Source organism: Nerophis lumbriciformis, linkage group LG02 (genome assembly GCF_033978685.3).
Source record: "Nerophis lumbriciformis linkage group LG02, RoL_Nlum_v2.1, whole genome shotgun sequence".
Taxonomy (NCBI): Eukaryota; Metazoa; Chordata; class Actinopteri; order Syngnathiformes; family Syngnathidae; genus Nerophis; species Nerophis lumbriciformis.
The window spans coordinates 23,462,352-23,476,159 of record NC_084549.2 but is presented as its reverse complement, the minus strand read 5'-3'; the positions used below and the strand labels follow the sequence as shown (position 1 = coordinate 23,476,159).

General features: G+C 40.0%; 1 protein-coding gene across 2 annotated transcripts in view; it reads left to right on the top strand.

Moving 5' to 3' along the window:
* The first annotated feature begins 8,477 nt into the window (after positions 1-8,477).
* thbs2a (thrombospondin 2a) overlaps positions 8,478-13,808 on the top strand; it is a 32,406-nt gene continuing 27,075 nt past the window's right edge. For both annotated transcript variants that reach the window (XM_061959021.1, XM_061959013.1), the window contains exons 1-3: positions 8,478-8,610; positions 8,691-8,756; positions 8,823-9,376. In XM_061959021.1, the coding sequence (XP_061815005.1) occupies positions 8,696-8,756; positions 8,823-9,376 (615 nt within the window). In that variant the 5' untranslated portion in view covers positions 8,478-8,610; positions 8,691-8,695. The remainder of the gene's footprint in view (positions 8,611-8,690; positions 8,757-8,822; positions 9,377-13,808) is intronic.

Here is a 13,808-nt window from a genome sequence, read left to right as displayed (position 1 = left end):
TAAAAAAAAATCTCACGTACCCCTTGGCATACCTTCAAGTACCCCCAGGGGAAGGCGTACCCCCATTTGAGAACCACTTCCCTAGGGTAAACTGGGCATAACACATGGCACACGGACAAAGCTTAACCTATTGTTACAATAACAATCTACAAGGTTAATGTAGGTTGCTTCTCTTTCTCCCCCTCCATTTTTCTGCATTCTTTCGTATCTCAAGTTATCATTACGTATATGTATTGTTGCATTTGAACAACTGTATTGTTGATAATAAAGGTAAAGTATTGGTATTGTTCATTATCAATAGCGCTATTTCTATTGGTATTTGTATTGCTCCATTTGTAGTGTAGTAGAGCTCATTGTCATTTCTGTATTATTTTTTATTTTCGCTAACTGAAAATCTGAACAGCCGACATGGGCATCTACATCAACTATATGATTTGCCTGAGAAGCTGAACAGGACAAAAAAAAACACAAAAAAACCCCAGCTGTTTTCACTTCAATTATCTTAATTGGCTGATTGCTTCACCATGCCTATTGTTGCTTAAGTATATTTTTGATCTAAAAAAAAAAAAAAGATCTTTCTTTTTTTGTTGTAATGTTATTGCACTGTGTTCTCTTTATTTCCCTTCTTTTTATTCTGGTCACTGAATGTGAAGTACTTTTTTCTCATGCATAGCCAGTGTTACATATTTCTTCATCCAACTCATCACTACTGTTTTGAATTTGCGGCGATTCCAACTTGTTCAAAGACAAAAAAAATAAACTGTCCGTACTTGATTTTCTCCCCCCATCTCCCAAATGGAATGCACATTTTCAGTGATGCAGGCTCACCATCCTTGAGACGGAACCCATGGTATCGTATCATAGCCATGTCCGGCCCCGATGGCCCCTCTGCAGGGCTCCAAAAATGAGATGTAATATCAGCGCTTCTTTCTCTAACACCACAGAGGGAAGCCTTGGCGAGAAGCTGACAATTTCCAGACGCGAGACGCTGCTTGCAAGCTAAGTGGAAACATCCAAAATATTGTATCAGACTTTTGTATCAGTTTCTCTGCCTTTATACAGTCTTACAATGCAGACATAGGAAGAATTCTCTTTTTCATTTGTGGGTTTACAATATATATATATATATATATATATATATATATATATATATATATATATATATATATATATATATATATATATATATATATATATATATATATATATATATGTATGTGTGGGAAAAAAATCACAAGACTATTTCATCTCTACAGGCCTGTTTCATGAGGGGGGGTACCCTCAATCATCAGGAGAAAATCTCCTGATGATTGAGGGTACCCCCCCTCATGAAACAGGCCTGTAGAGATGAAATAGTCTTGTGATTTTTTTCCCACACATACATATATTGCGCTCTACTACGGTATCGAGCACTATTTTTTGGATAACCTTATTAAGACATATATATATATATATATATATATATATATATATATATATATATATATATATATATATATATATATATATATATATATATATATACATATATACATATATACATATATATGTATATATATATATATATATATATATATATATATATATATATATATATATATATATATATATATATATATACAGATATTTGCTGGAACCTATCTCAGCTACAATCGGGCGGAAGGCGGCGTACACCCTGGACAAGTCGCCACCTCATCGCAGGGCCAACACAGATAGACAGACAACATTCACACAGTAGGGCCAATTTAGTGTTGCCAATCAACCTATCCCCAGGTGCATGTCTTTGGAGGTGGGAGGAAGCCGGAGTACCTGGAGGGAACCCACGCAGTCACGGGGAGGACATGCAAACTCCACACAGAAAGATCCCGAGGCCGGGATTGAACTCACGACTACTCAGGACCTTCGTATTGTGAGGCAGATGCACTAACCCCTCTTCCACCGTGCTGCCCGATGAATTAACATGTGTGATTAATCACAAAAATTATCGCAATAATCATGGGTATATATGCAGATTAATCACGGTCAATGCTCGCACCAGTGTAAAAATGAGTGCAGACTCCAAGTGTTGTGCTCTCTGGCAAATTCCAATTCAAAATTCACCCTGACTGGACTTTAGATAAAACTGTTAGTAAGTTTTGAGCAAAAAAACCCACTACTACCGACCACGCAGTCTGATAGTTTATATATCAATGATGAAATCGTAACATTGCCACACATGCCAATACGGCCGGGTTAGCTTACTAAAGTGCAATTTAAAATTTTGCGCGAAATATCCTGCTGAAAACGTCTAGGTATGATGACGCCTGCGCGTGACGTCACGGATTGTAGAGGACATTTTGGGACAGCATGGTGGCCAGCTAGTAAGTCGTCTGTTTTCATTGCAGAATTCCACAGTATTCTGGACATCTGTGTTGGTGAATCTTTTGCAATTTGTTCAATGAACAATGGAGATAGCAAAGAAGAAAGCTGTAGGTGGGAAGCGGTGTATTGCGACCGACTGCAATAACACAAACACAGCCGGTGTTTCATTGTTTACATTCCCGAAAGATGACAGTCAAGCTTTACCATTGGCCTGTGGAGAACTGGGACAACAGAGACTCTTACCAGGAGGACTTTGAGTTGGATACGCAGACACGGTACCGTGAGTACGCATGCAGCTGCGGCTTCCAAACATTTGATCGCTTGCCCGTACGTGCGTGCCGCTATGTGCATGTCACGTACGTAACTTTGGGGTCTTTCGGGAAATATATGTGCTGTATGAACTTTGGGGAGGTGAACGGTACTTTGGGCTGTGGGATTGAGTGTGTTGTGCAGGTGTTTGAGTTGTATTGGCGGGTTATATGGACGGGAGGGGGGAGGTGTTTGTTATGCGGGATTAATTTGTGGCATATTAAATATAAGCCTGGTTGTGTTGTGGCTAATAGAGTATATATATGTCTTGTGTTTATTTACTGTTTTAGTCATTCCCAGCTGAATATCAGGTCCCACCCGCCTTTCACAGCATCTTTCCTATCTGAATCGCTCCCACTGCCTTCTAGTCCTTCACTCTCACTTTCCTCATCCACAAATCTTTCATCCTCGCTCAAATTAATGGGGAAATTGTCGCTTTCTCAGTCCGAATCGCTCTCGATGCTGGTGGCCATGATTGTAAACAATGTGCGGATGTGAGGAGCTCCACAACCTGTGACGTCACGCTACTCGTCTGCTACTTCCGGTACAGGCAAGGCTTTTTTATCAGCGACCAAAAGTTGCGAACTTTATCGTCAATGTTCTCTACTAAATCCTTTCAGCAAAAATATGGCAATATCGCGAAATGATCAAGTATGACACATAGAATGGACCTGCTATCCCCGTTTAAATAAGAAAATTGCATTTTAGTAAGCCTTTAAAACAATTCCTGTATGACATTCAGGCAGTAAAATTGCAATTGTATCCAAATGTTGGGCTCTTTTTAAATTATTCACTTCAGTAATAACCTGTAATTAATATAAACTCAAGATCTGATTAAGAAATTTTATTTGATAGCATTTGATTTTTATTATTTTTTTGTCTAGGCCAGGAACTAAACCCACGTTGTCTGCACCAAAGGCAGCAGCGGTGTGTACTGTTACATCGCCCGGGCTTATTTTTACACTTGCAGGACTGTTCAAATCACTAAAACACGGGTATCCAAAGTGTGGCGCAGGGGGACATTTGTGGCAGCACAATCTGAAAAGGAATAAAAAGTTGAAGAAAAAAAGCAAACAGGTGTCATGTAATGAGAAAATGTTCGAATGTTTACGCTAATAACACAAAGCAGACATGCAGGCTGTTTCATATTTGTTTTGAAAATGTAAAATATCAAAATGGCTGCCGCATTCTTTGATTTGTCAAGTGTGCAGCAATTAAGGAAAAGTTTAGACACCCCTGTGCCAAAATATTACTTTTTCACGATGAATTAATTTCATTCCCATTGCTTCTTTCTATTGTCAAACTGTGGTACAGGCTCCATCTAGTGGTACACCAAAATAATCACTTAATCAAAAATTCAAACACAGTGTCACTGTTCAAACTGGGTGTAATGTTACAGTGGCCAAAAATATTAAATATATTGTTATATAATACCTCTGCCTTGTTTTTCAGAAATATTTAGGCCCACTACGCTACTTTTTATTGTTGGTCATTTTGGGGGTATTTGGAGAGCCAGGTGTTTTCTGAGGTGGTACTTGGTGAAAAAAGTTTGAGAACCAATGCTATAGATCAGTGGTACCCAACCACCGGGCCGCGGCCCGGTACCGGTCTGTGGGTCGATTGGTACCGCACAAGAGAAAACCTTTTTTTTTTTTATTTTTTTAATCAAATCAACATACAAAACACAAGATACACTTACAATTAGTGCACCAACCAAAAAAACCTCCCTCCCCTATTTACACTCATTCACACAAAAGGGTTGTTTCTTTCTGTTACTAATATTTGTGGCTCCTATATTATATATCAATATAGATCAATATGCAGTCTGCAGGGATACAGCCCGTAAGCACACATGATTGTATTTTCTTATGACAAAAATAAATAAATACAATTAAAAAAAATGTCACATCAACTTTGCTCTCTGGGTGTATGCGTTCAAATCCTGCAGGTGCCGTATGACATAAAAGTGCACTATTAGGCAGATGTGAGCTCCAAGTGGAGGATGGGCTTACTACTAATTCACAGAAACCAATATTTATTTTCTGTTTTTCCAAAATAATATTTAGGATTTTCAGATTTTTGTCTTTAATTTCTTAATCATGATTCCAGCAGGCACAAGACATTAAAACAACGTTGAGAAGGTCCTGACGTTGAGCAACTCAAACCTAACATTGGAAGGACATGCTTTTTGATGACGTTTAATCAATGGTGGGTTCTGACGTCGATTTGACCATTGAAATTTGGTCAATTCCCAACCAACAACGTGGATCCAACGTTAGACATCAACGTTATTTCGCAATGTTGTTTCAAAGTCAGTTTTGAAGATGTATAATCGACGTTGTATCAATAATGTCTTGTGCCTGCTGGGATTTCAAACCAAATAAAAAAATAGGACAAGCAAAAATATATTTGTATCAGCTAGGGTTGCACGGTATACTTGTATTAGTATAGTACCGCGATCATATTCGGTACTATACCGCCTCTGGAAAGTACCGGTCCGCCAATATGCATACGTCAGCAGCTAAATTAGGAGCCTTTGTTTGCTTACTTACTAATAAAAGACAAGTTGTCTTGTATGTTCACTATTTTATTTAAGGACAAACTTGTTACGTACGGCGGAAGGAGATGACACGACGGCTAGAATCAGTCCTGTATATTTTGATCATTTTCATGATCAAAATCGCGGAAATTACGTGTTTCCTGATGAAAATAATGCGGCAGACACAGGTGGTGCCTCCACAGCTACACAGAGTGTATTGAGCGTGTGCGTGCGAGGAGGTGCGTGCTTGACGCCGCGGGGAAAAGGCAGGCCATGAGGCAGCAAGTACCTCTGCCTCACAGTAGGGGGCGATATATTGTCAACTTGCACTTCAATGCCTCTGCAGTCCTCTGACTCGCCACACTGGGAGAAGTGGGGGCGCTCGAGCTAGCAGACACATGTCTCTCCAGCGGAAGCCAGCCTTTTTTTTTCTTTTTTTAAACTATTTTTATAACAAACATAACAAACATGGCATTTTTATTAGAGTAAGCCAGCGTTTGTGGGCGTTTTTTTTATCAGATGCAAAAATATTGTTTTATTGCTCGGAATGAAATTGAATTAAATGAATGTGTCTGCCAATATGGAGGATTATTTACTGTATCCAAGATGAAATACTTCTCTCAACTGGACTTTAAGACAAAATGAATGTGATCATACAAAGTATGTTTTCATGGAGGATAGCTATTGCTGCTTCAGATAGAAATACAGAAAGGTAAGATACACTCACAATACTTGCTTTATTTTGTTAATGTAATACTCGACGACAGCGGTAGGCAGTGTGCAGGTAAAAAGGTATCTAATGCCATACACGCTACCTTTTTTATCACATCCACGGGAGCTCACATTCTCGTTGTCTCTCCTTCAACAAATGGACAAAGTTTTTTGGTAAGTAGACTCACAGCTGACCCAGACATTGGAAAGTTCTCTTGCTGCCTGAGAAGTGTTGTATCCCAAATAGCTGCAATGGCTTTCTCTTAAGGTATTTTGATTCCCGGGCGCGGCCACCACTGCTGCTCACTGCTCCCCTCACCTCCCAGGGAGGTGATCAAGGGTGATGGGTCAAATACAGAGAATAATTTCGCCACACCTAGTGTGTGTGTGTGACAATCATGGGTACTTTAACTTTAACTTAAAATGGTTCTAACTAGGTTCAAGTTAGTCAAAGTGCTCCTAAAGTTGTTTAACTCCCATCAAAGTGGTTCTAATTAGGTTCAAGTTAGTCAAAGTGCTCCTAAAGTTGTTTAACTCCTATCAAAGTGGTTCTAACTTGGTTGTGGTTCGGTTAAACAGGTTCTAAAGTTGTTTACTATTAAGGTGGTTCTAACTGGCACTTTAACTTTAAAAGCAAATGGGACCAAAAAGTATTTAATAACAACTTTTTCAAATACTTTTTGGACCCATTTATCATATCATAATATCATTATGATAACGTTTTTATGAAAGCGAATAACTCCCTTCTTTTTCTTGTTATTGTAATGTGCAACCTAAATCAACAATTTTTTTTGAGCTGCACATATGAGTTTAAGTTAAAAACTAAACAACTCCAAAAGTATCAATGGCTCACCTGGTGTATACACTGTAAAAAAAAAATTCTGTAAAAAAACGGTCATCTACTGGCAGGTACGGCTGCCAAACGAAAACCATAAAATTAAAGTAAAACATTGTAAACCAAATAATGATCAAAAACTTCATATTTACAGAAATTTTTATGAAACGTTTTGCGGAAAAATATCGTAGATTTTTACTAAATTATTAAGATCAACCACCTTTAATAAAGTGACGATTCAAACAGTTCTGCAGAAAAATACCTTTATTCTACAGAGTTTTTCCAAATTATTACGGTCAAACACCTTTAATAACGTGACAATGCCGGCATCCATCCCATCCATCCATTTCCTACCGCTTATTCCCTTTGGGGTCGCGTGGGGACGCTGGAGCCTATCTCAGCTACAATCGGGCGGAAGGCTGGGTACACCCTGGACAAGTCGCCACCTCATCGCAGGGCCAACACATATAGACAGACAACATTCACACTCACACTCACACACTAGGGCCAATTTAGTGTTGCCAATCAACCTATCCCCAGGTGCATGTCTTTGGAAGTGGGAGGAAGCCGGAGTACCCGGAGGGAACCCACGCAATCACGGGGAGAACATGCAAACTCCACACAGAAAGATCCCGAGGCCGGGATTGAACCCAAGACTACTCAGGACCTTCGTATTGTGAGGCAGACGCACTAACCCCTCTTCCACCGTGTTGCCCACGATGCAAACAGTTCTGCAGAAGAATACCTTTTTAGATTGTTAGTATGGACTTAGACTTTTATATAGCAAGCTACATATTTAATGAAATATAATTACTGTAATTTTACATGAATTTGAAAGTAATTTAAGAAAACAGAAAATGCTATGTATAATTAATTTGGTATTTTTCTGTAAAAAAAAAAGAAATATACATAGTTTGTCATCCATCCATCCATCCATTTTCTACCGCTTATTCCCTTTTGGGGTCGCGGGGGGTGCTGGAGCCTATCTCAGCTACAATCGGGCGGAAGGCGGGGTACACCCTGGACAAGTCGCCACCTCATCGCAGGGCCAACACAGATAAACACACAACATTCACACTCACATTCGCACACTATGGCCAATGTATTGTTGCCAATCAACTTATCCCCAGGTGCATGTCTTTGGAAGTGGCAGTTCCACAGAAAAATACCATTATTTTACAGATTTTTTCTGAATTGTTAAGATCAACCACCTTTAATAAAGTGACGATGCAAACAGTTCTGCAGAAAAATACCTTTTTAGATTGTTAGTATGGACATATACCGTACTTTTATAAAACAAGCTACCTATTTAATGAAATATAATTACTGTAATTTTACATGAATTTGAAAGTAATTTAAGAAAACAGAAAATGCTATGTATAATTAATTTGGTATTTTTCTGTAAAAAAAAAAAAGAAATATACATAGTTTGTCATTACTGGCATATTACTTAAAATAACAGGCGGATTGCTTATTTACAGATAATGTCTTCAATTCTACAGTTTTATAAACTATTTTTTAGAGTAAATTAACCATAAAAATAGGATTATTTTTTTTTACAGTGTAGTTCACCACACGTCACTGGTGTGTAGTCAATGACGACATGGGATGATAATTATGTAACTACAGTATATGGCTCCGAACCGCCTATCACCAGCGGGTCATAGTGACTACTTTTGATTGACAGCCCCCTCCTCGCCCCCCCGTAGTCCCACTATAAGAGGCGGGAAGAGCGCGTGTGTGATCCAGTCCGTGGATGTAGTCTGTCACTGTGATATTCTCCTGCTCCGGTGCTGGAGGTGCCGTTTTATATAATCTCCTTTTTTTTCATTGTTGGATTAAACCAAACATTTAGGTAAGTCAAGTGTACTAATTTAAATGTTATTATTATGATGGATATTTTGTTCAACTAATGAGAGTGTTTGTGTTCAAAAGGCGATATGATACTCGGCTACTTGCTGCCTTTATCGTTACTCTTCCTCCACACGCTCGCTCAAGAAGGTAAGCTTTCTCCCAAACGGCTCCTTCAAAAAGTGAGACATTTTAATTAGTAAGTGTTTCGTGTAGATGGCGAGCAGGAGGACGACACCTCCTTCGACTTGTTCGAAGTAAGTCACATTACGCGCAGGACGCTGGGGGCCAAACAGTTCCGGGGTCCGAACTCTGACGCCCCCGCGTACCGCTTCATCCGCTTCGACCACCTGCCCCCGGTCAGCGCCCCCATCCTCCAGCAAATAGTCCGTCAGATCCAGCTCAACGAGGGCTTCGTCTTCGCGGTCAGCATCCGCCAGGACCGCAGCTCTCGCGGGACTCTTCTGGGCTTCGAGGGCCCCGACGGCCGGCGGCAGTTCGAGATCGTGTCCAACGGACGAGCCAACTCCCTGGACCTGGTCTACTGGCTGGAGGGAGCCCAGAACATCGTGTCGTTCGAGGACGTGGACCTGTCCGACTCCCAGTGGAAGAACATCACGCTGCAGGTCCATGGGGAGAACGCCAATTTGTACGTGGGATGCAACCTGGTGGACAGCGTCATCCTGGACGAGCCTTTCTATGAGCACCTGCGGGCTGAGGGCAGCCGCATGTATGTGGCTAAAGGAGCCATCAGGGAGAACCACTTCAGGGTGAGTCAGGGCACACATTTTCATGTTGAATTGTGGGTTAAGAAAACATTTGAAGCATGCATTCTAAGCAACTCATTGTTCCACTTTTAGACTCTAAATTGCAACATTCTGTGTTTAAAATAAAGAAGGAAAAAAAAACAAAAAAACATGTGATGCATAAATTATATTACTCCTAGAGGCGCATTGTAGCTCATTGCTTTGAGATCGGAAGGTTGGAGGTTTAAATACTGCTACCCTTGATTGAGCAAGGCACAAACTCCCAAATTGTGACTCTTATGTCCAGCTGAGATAGGCTCCAGCACTCCCCGCGACCCCAAAAGGGACAGGCGATAGAAAATGGATGAATGGATGTTTGCATGCTGTGTAAATGGTTCCCATGTTCTGCAATGCGTGCAATACAAAGTAATAGTATAGAAAGTACACATTTTGGACCTCTATTTGCTCCTGTCAGCATGAGTTCATCCCACTTTGTTTATACTTGTATTTGGCATTTCAAACTACAGTCGTCTCTTGTTTATTGCTGTTAATCGGTTCCATTAATTTCCGCACAATAGAAGTAATTCATTATAAGTCAAATATTTTATTAAAAAAATGTTTATGATCTAGGCAGCACGGTGGAAGAGGGGTTTGTGCATCTGCCTCACAATACGAAGGTCCGGGATTCGATCCTGCTCACGGGATCTTTCTGTGTGGAGTTTGTATATTCTCCCCTTGACTGCGTGGGTTCCCTCCGGGTACTCCGGCTTCCGCCCACCTCCAAAGACATGCACCTGGAGATAGGTTGATTGGCAACACTAAATTGGCCCGAGTGTGTGAATGTGATTGTGAATGTTGTCTGTCTATTTGGGTTGGCCCTGTGATGAGGTGGCGACTTGTCCACGGTGTACCCCGCCTTCCGCCCCGCGACCCCGCAAGGGACAAGCGGTAGAAAATGGATGGATGGATGTTTGCATGCTGTGTAAATGGTTCCCATTTTATGCAATTCGTGCAATTAAAAGTAATAGTATAGAAAGTACACATTTTGGACCTCTAGTTGCTCCTGTCAGCATGAGTTCGTACCACTTTGTTTATACCTGTATTTTGTTAAATTACAGTTGTCCCTCATTTATTGCTGTTAATTGGTTCCGTTAATTTCCGTACAATAGAAATCATTAATTATAAAGCTAGAGCATAAAAAACTGTTTATAATCTTCTAAATAGGTTATTCGACAGTATGAGAGGCTTTTAGATATGAAATAACACCCTTAAATCACTGTTACACTCTTTTAATCCAGTGCTTATCAAATATTTTCTGTTATGCCCCCCTAGGGAGGAGAAATTATTTTGCGCCCCCCCTTTCTCCACCTTAAATATAAATGGTATCAATTGTCCATAAAATTCTTATAACTATACTAGGGCTGGGCGATATGGCCTTTTTTAAATATCACGATATTTTTAGGCCATGTCACGATACATGATATATATCTCGATATTTTGCCTTAGCCTTGAATGAACACTTGATACATATAATCACAGCAGTATGATGATTCTATGTGTCTACATTAAGACATTCTTGTTCATACTGCATTAATATATGCTCATTTTAAACTTTCATGCAGAGAGGGAAATCACAACTAAGTCAATTTAGCAAAACTGTATTTATTAAACAGTTATTAAGCAGTAGCACAAACATTCATGTCATTTCCAAAACAGAAAGTGCAAGATTGTCAGAGACATTTTAAAACTAGCTATAAGTGCACTTTTGTGCATAATGACACACAAGATATTTCAACAAGTGTCACATAAAAATGAGCTGAGCAAATAGTATATGTCCTACGGTGTTGATGTGGAAATAGTTGCTTCGGCATTTAGTTGGTGTGGCACCGAACGGAGATGTTGACATGATGTAAAGACATATTCCCACTTGAAGCCAAACCACCATCAGGACCCCGTGCTGTTTTTCGTGGGAATGAATTATTCCTTCATTTGTTACCAGATTCGCACCTTCTTTCTCTCGTATTACCACTCAAACCACACCGTTAGCTGTTAGCATCACAGCTAACGTTACCATGTCGCTACCTCTCGCTCCGCGGGAGCGTGTGACGTTGCTCACGTGACAGAATGTGACGTATGTAAGAAGGTGCACTTGTTTTAAAGTCTCTGTGAGAAGGAGAAACAGGAAAGAGTGAGAAACGCATGCAGTTAAAAGCAACTGCGTGAGAACGTATACTCGAATATCACGATATAGTCATTTTCTATGTCGCACAGAGACAAACCCGCGATATATCGAGTATATCAATATATCGCCCAGCTCTAAACTATACCTTTGCATAACATTGTAAGCTTATTAATATTAAAAGAAACAACACACCAGTCTTTTCTCATCTCCTACCATGGTTACAGTGAAGCCAAGTGCTACATACGCGTCATCATATTCTGGTACGGAAAGAAAAGCATGTCCCCCGAGGTCACAAAAGGGCCCCCGGGCATTGCACCGCGCTCCCCCAGGGGGGCCCGGCCCACTATTTGAAAAGGCCTGTTTTAATCCAATATTGTAATGCTGGCTAAGGTTGAGCTAATCAGTGGCCAGGCTACTAAACAGCACGCTCTGATTGATTCGGTCTTCTTGAGTGGCCAATACTACTGTTTTATTGCTATGTTTAGTTTCTTCAGCCATTTTGTGCTTGAAACACTTCATTTAGGACCAAACATTTGGACAATATCCTTTAAATACATCCCAAAAAAATCTGGGATGTGGTGAAGCTAAAATATTTTGAAGCACGATGTGGCAAGGGACGATTGTATTTACATTCGTACATTGCTGTGGTTGCATAGGGGGAAAACAACAATAGGAGCTCATTTCCCACTGTGCTTGGTGAGATCAGGTGTGCCCAAAGTGCAGCCAAGGGGCCATTTTCAACCCTGAGACCGTTTTTGATTGGCCCTCAACATGTTATGAAAATTAAATACATTTATTATTAATGTGGTATATTAGATATAAGAATAACAACAATTTACTTTTTCTACCTATAACACAAAAGCTAACAATGTTTTTTTCCAAACAGCATATACATCATATACATGGAACCTTGATTTATGAACATAATTGGTTCTTGAGCATGGTTCGTAAATCGAAAAGCTTACATTGTGATTCCTAGTTCCCCATATGATCAGTATAAACAGGAATATTTGGTTCTAGCCTCGACAAAAGTCCCTATTTTAGTAGAAAAAACAAACCTAACAAGAGGTTAATGGATCAACGACAATCTCTTTATTTTCAAAACAGCACAACAACAACGGCAAGCTGCCCTAGTAAGGCGCGCACACACACTAAAGTCCCGTTGGTGCTCGCAAAAACTTTAATAACCATGTTGCGACGGGAAAAAAAAGTTAAATCCTCTATGCTTTGCTGTCGGCGAATGTTTGTGACATGCAATTGACAGGAGGAGACAAAGGCAGAGACACCAGGCTGAGAAAGAAGGGGAGGCAGAGAGAGGAGGGTACGAGGAAGAGATGCATTGTGCTGCTGCTTGTAAGGAGAGTCCTCTCTTCTTCAGGGATTCCCTCTCCTCTCTAAGTCTAAATCCACAGTGATTCCCTCCTTCTTTCCAGGCTGGTTTGTTGGCTTTTTTGGACCCATATTGGGTAAGCAAAATAGACACAACTTGGTAAATTGCAAGAAAAGAAACACACGCTGTAGGACTGTGAATCTTTGGGCGCCACACGATTCTAGGGTACTTGATTAGATTCTTGTGGGTAATGATTCGATTCTGACTCGATCCTTGATTCAAAAACATTTCTCAATTCAAAATCAATCTTTTTCATAACAGTTCTATGATTAACTAAATTCCTTCATAAAATAGATAAACAGCTGTGATACATTTCTTTATTACTCAGAAGAAAACTGGTTTTGTTTAATAACATTTTACCCAAACGTTTCAAAAAGTCGAATACAAATAAGACAACAAGAGATGTATCCCACACTTCTCTTTTCTATAGTAAGTCTGTACAGCAGATATGGGCAATACATCAACAATATGATTTGCCTCAGTGGCTGGACGGGACAGATTAAAAAAAAAAAGAGATGTTTTATTGTTTTGAATTAATTAAAAATTTGTGACGAATAAAAATCGCGATTCATTCTAAAATCTTTATTTTGAATCACTGAGAAGTGGCGACCTAGTAATGGACTGTGTGAACAAGATGTGACGTAGAGGGCTCCGCTCCGCCCCGTGTGTACTGTACTGCATAGGAAGTGACGTCCCCAAAATGGCTGTGCCCTAAGGCTTTTAGCGGCACACAAAAAATTGAATCAATAAAATGTTGGCACACAGAGGCATATTTAGCTCGATCTAAAAGTTCTTAAATGAAAAAGTTTGCAAAAAGGGAGGTTTGTAAATCGAGGTTCCACTGCACTTATGTACATTGAATTGGTTTTAGCATCACAACGTAC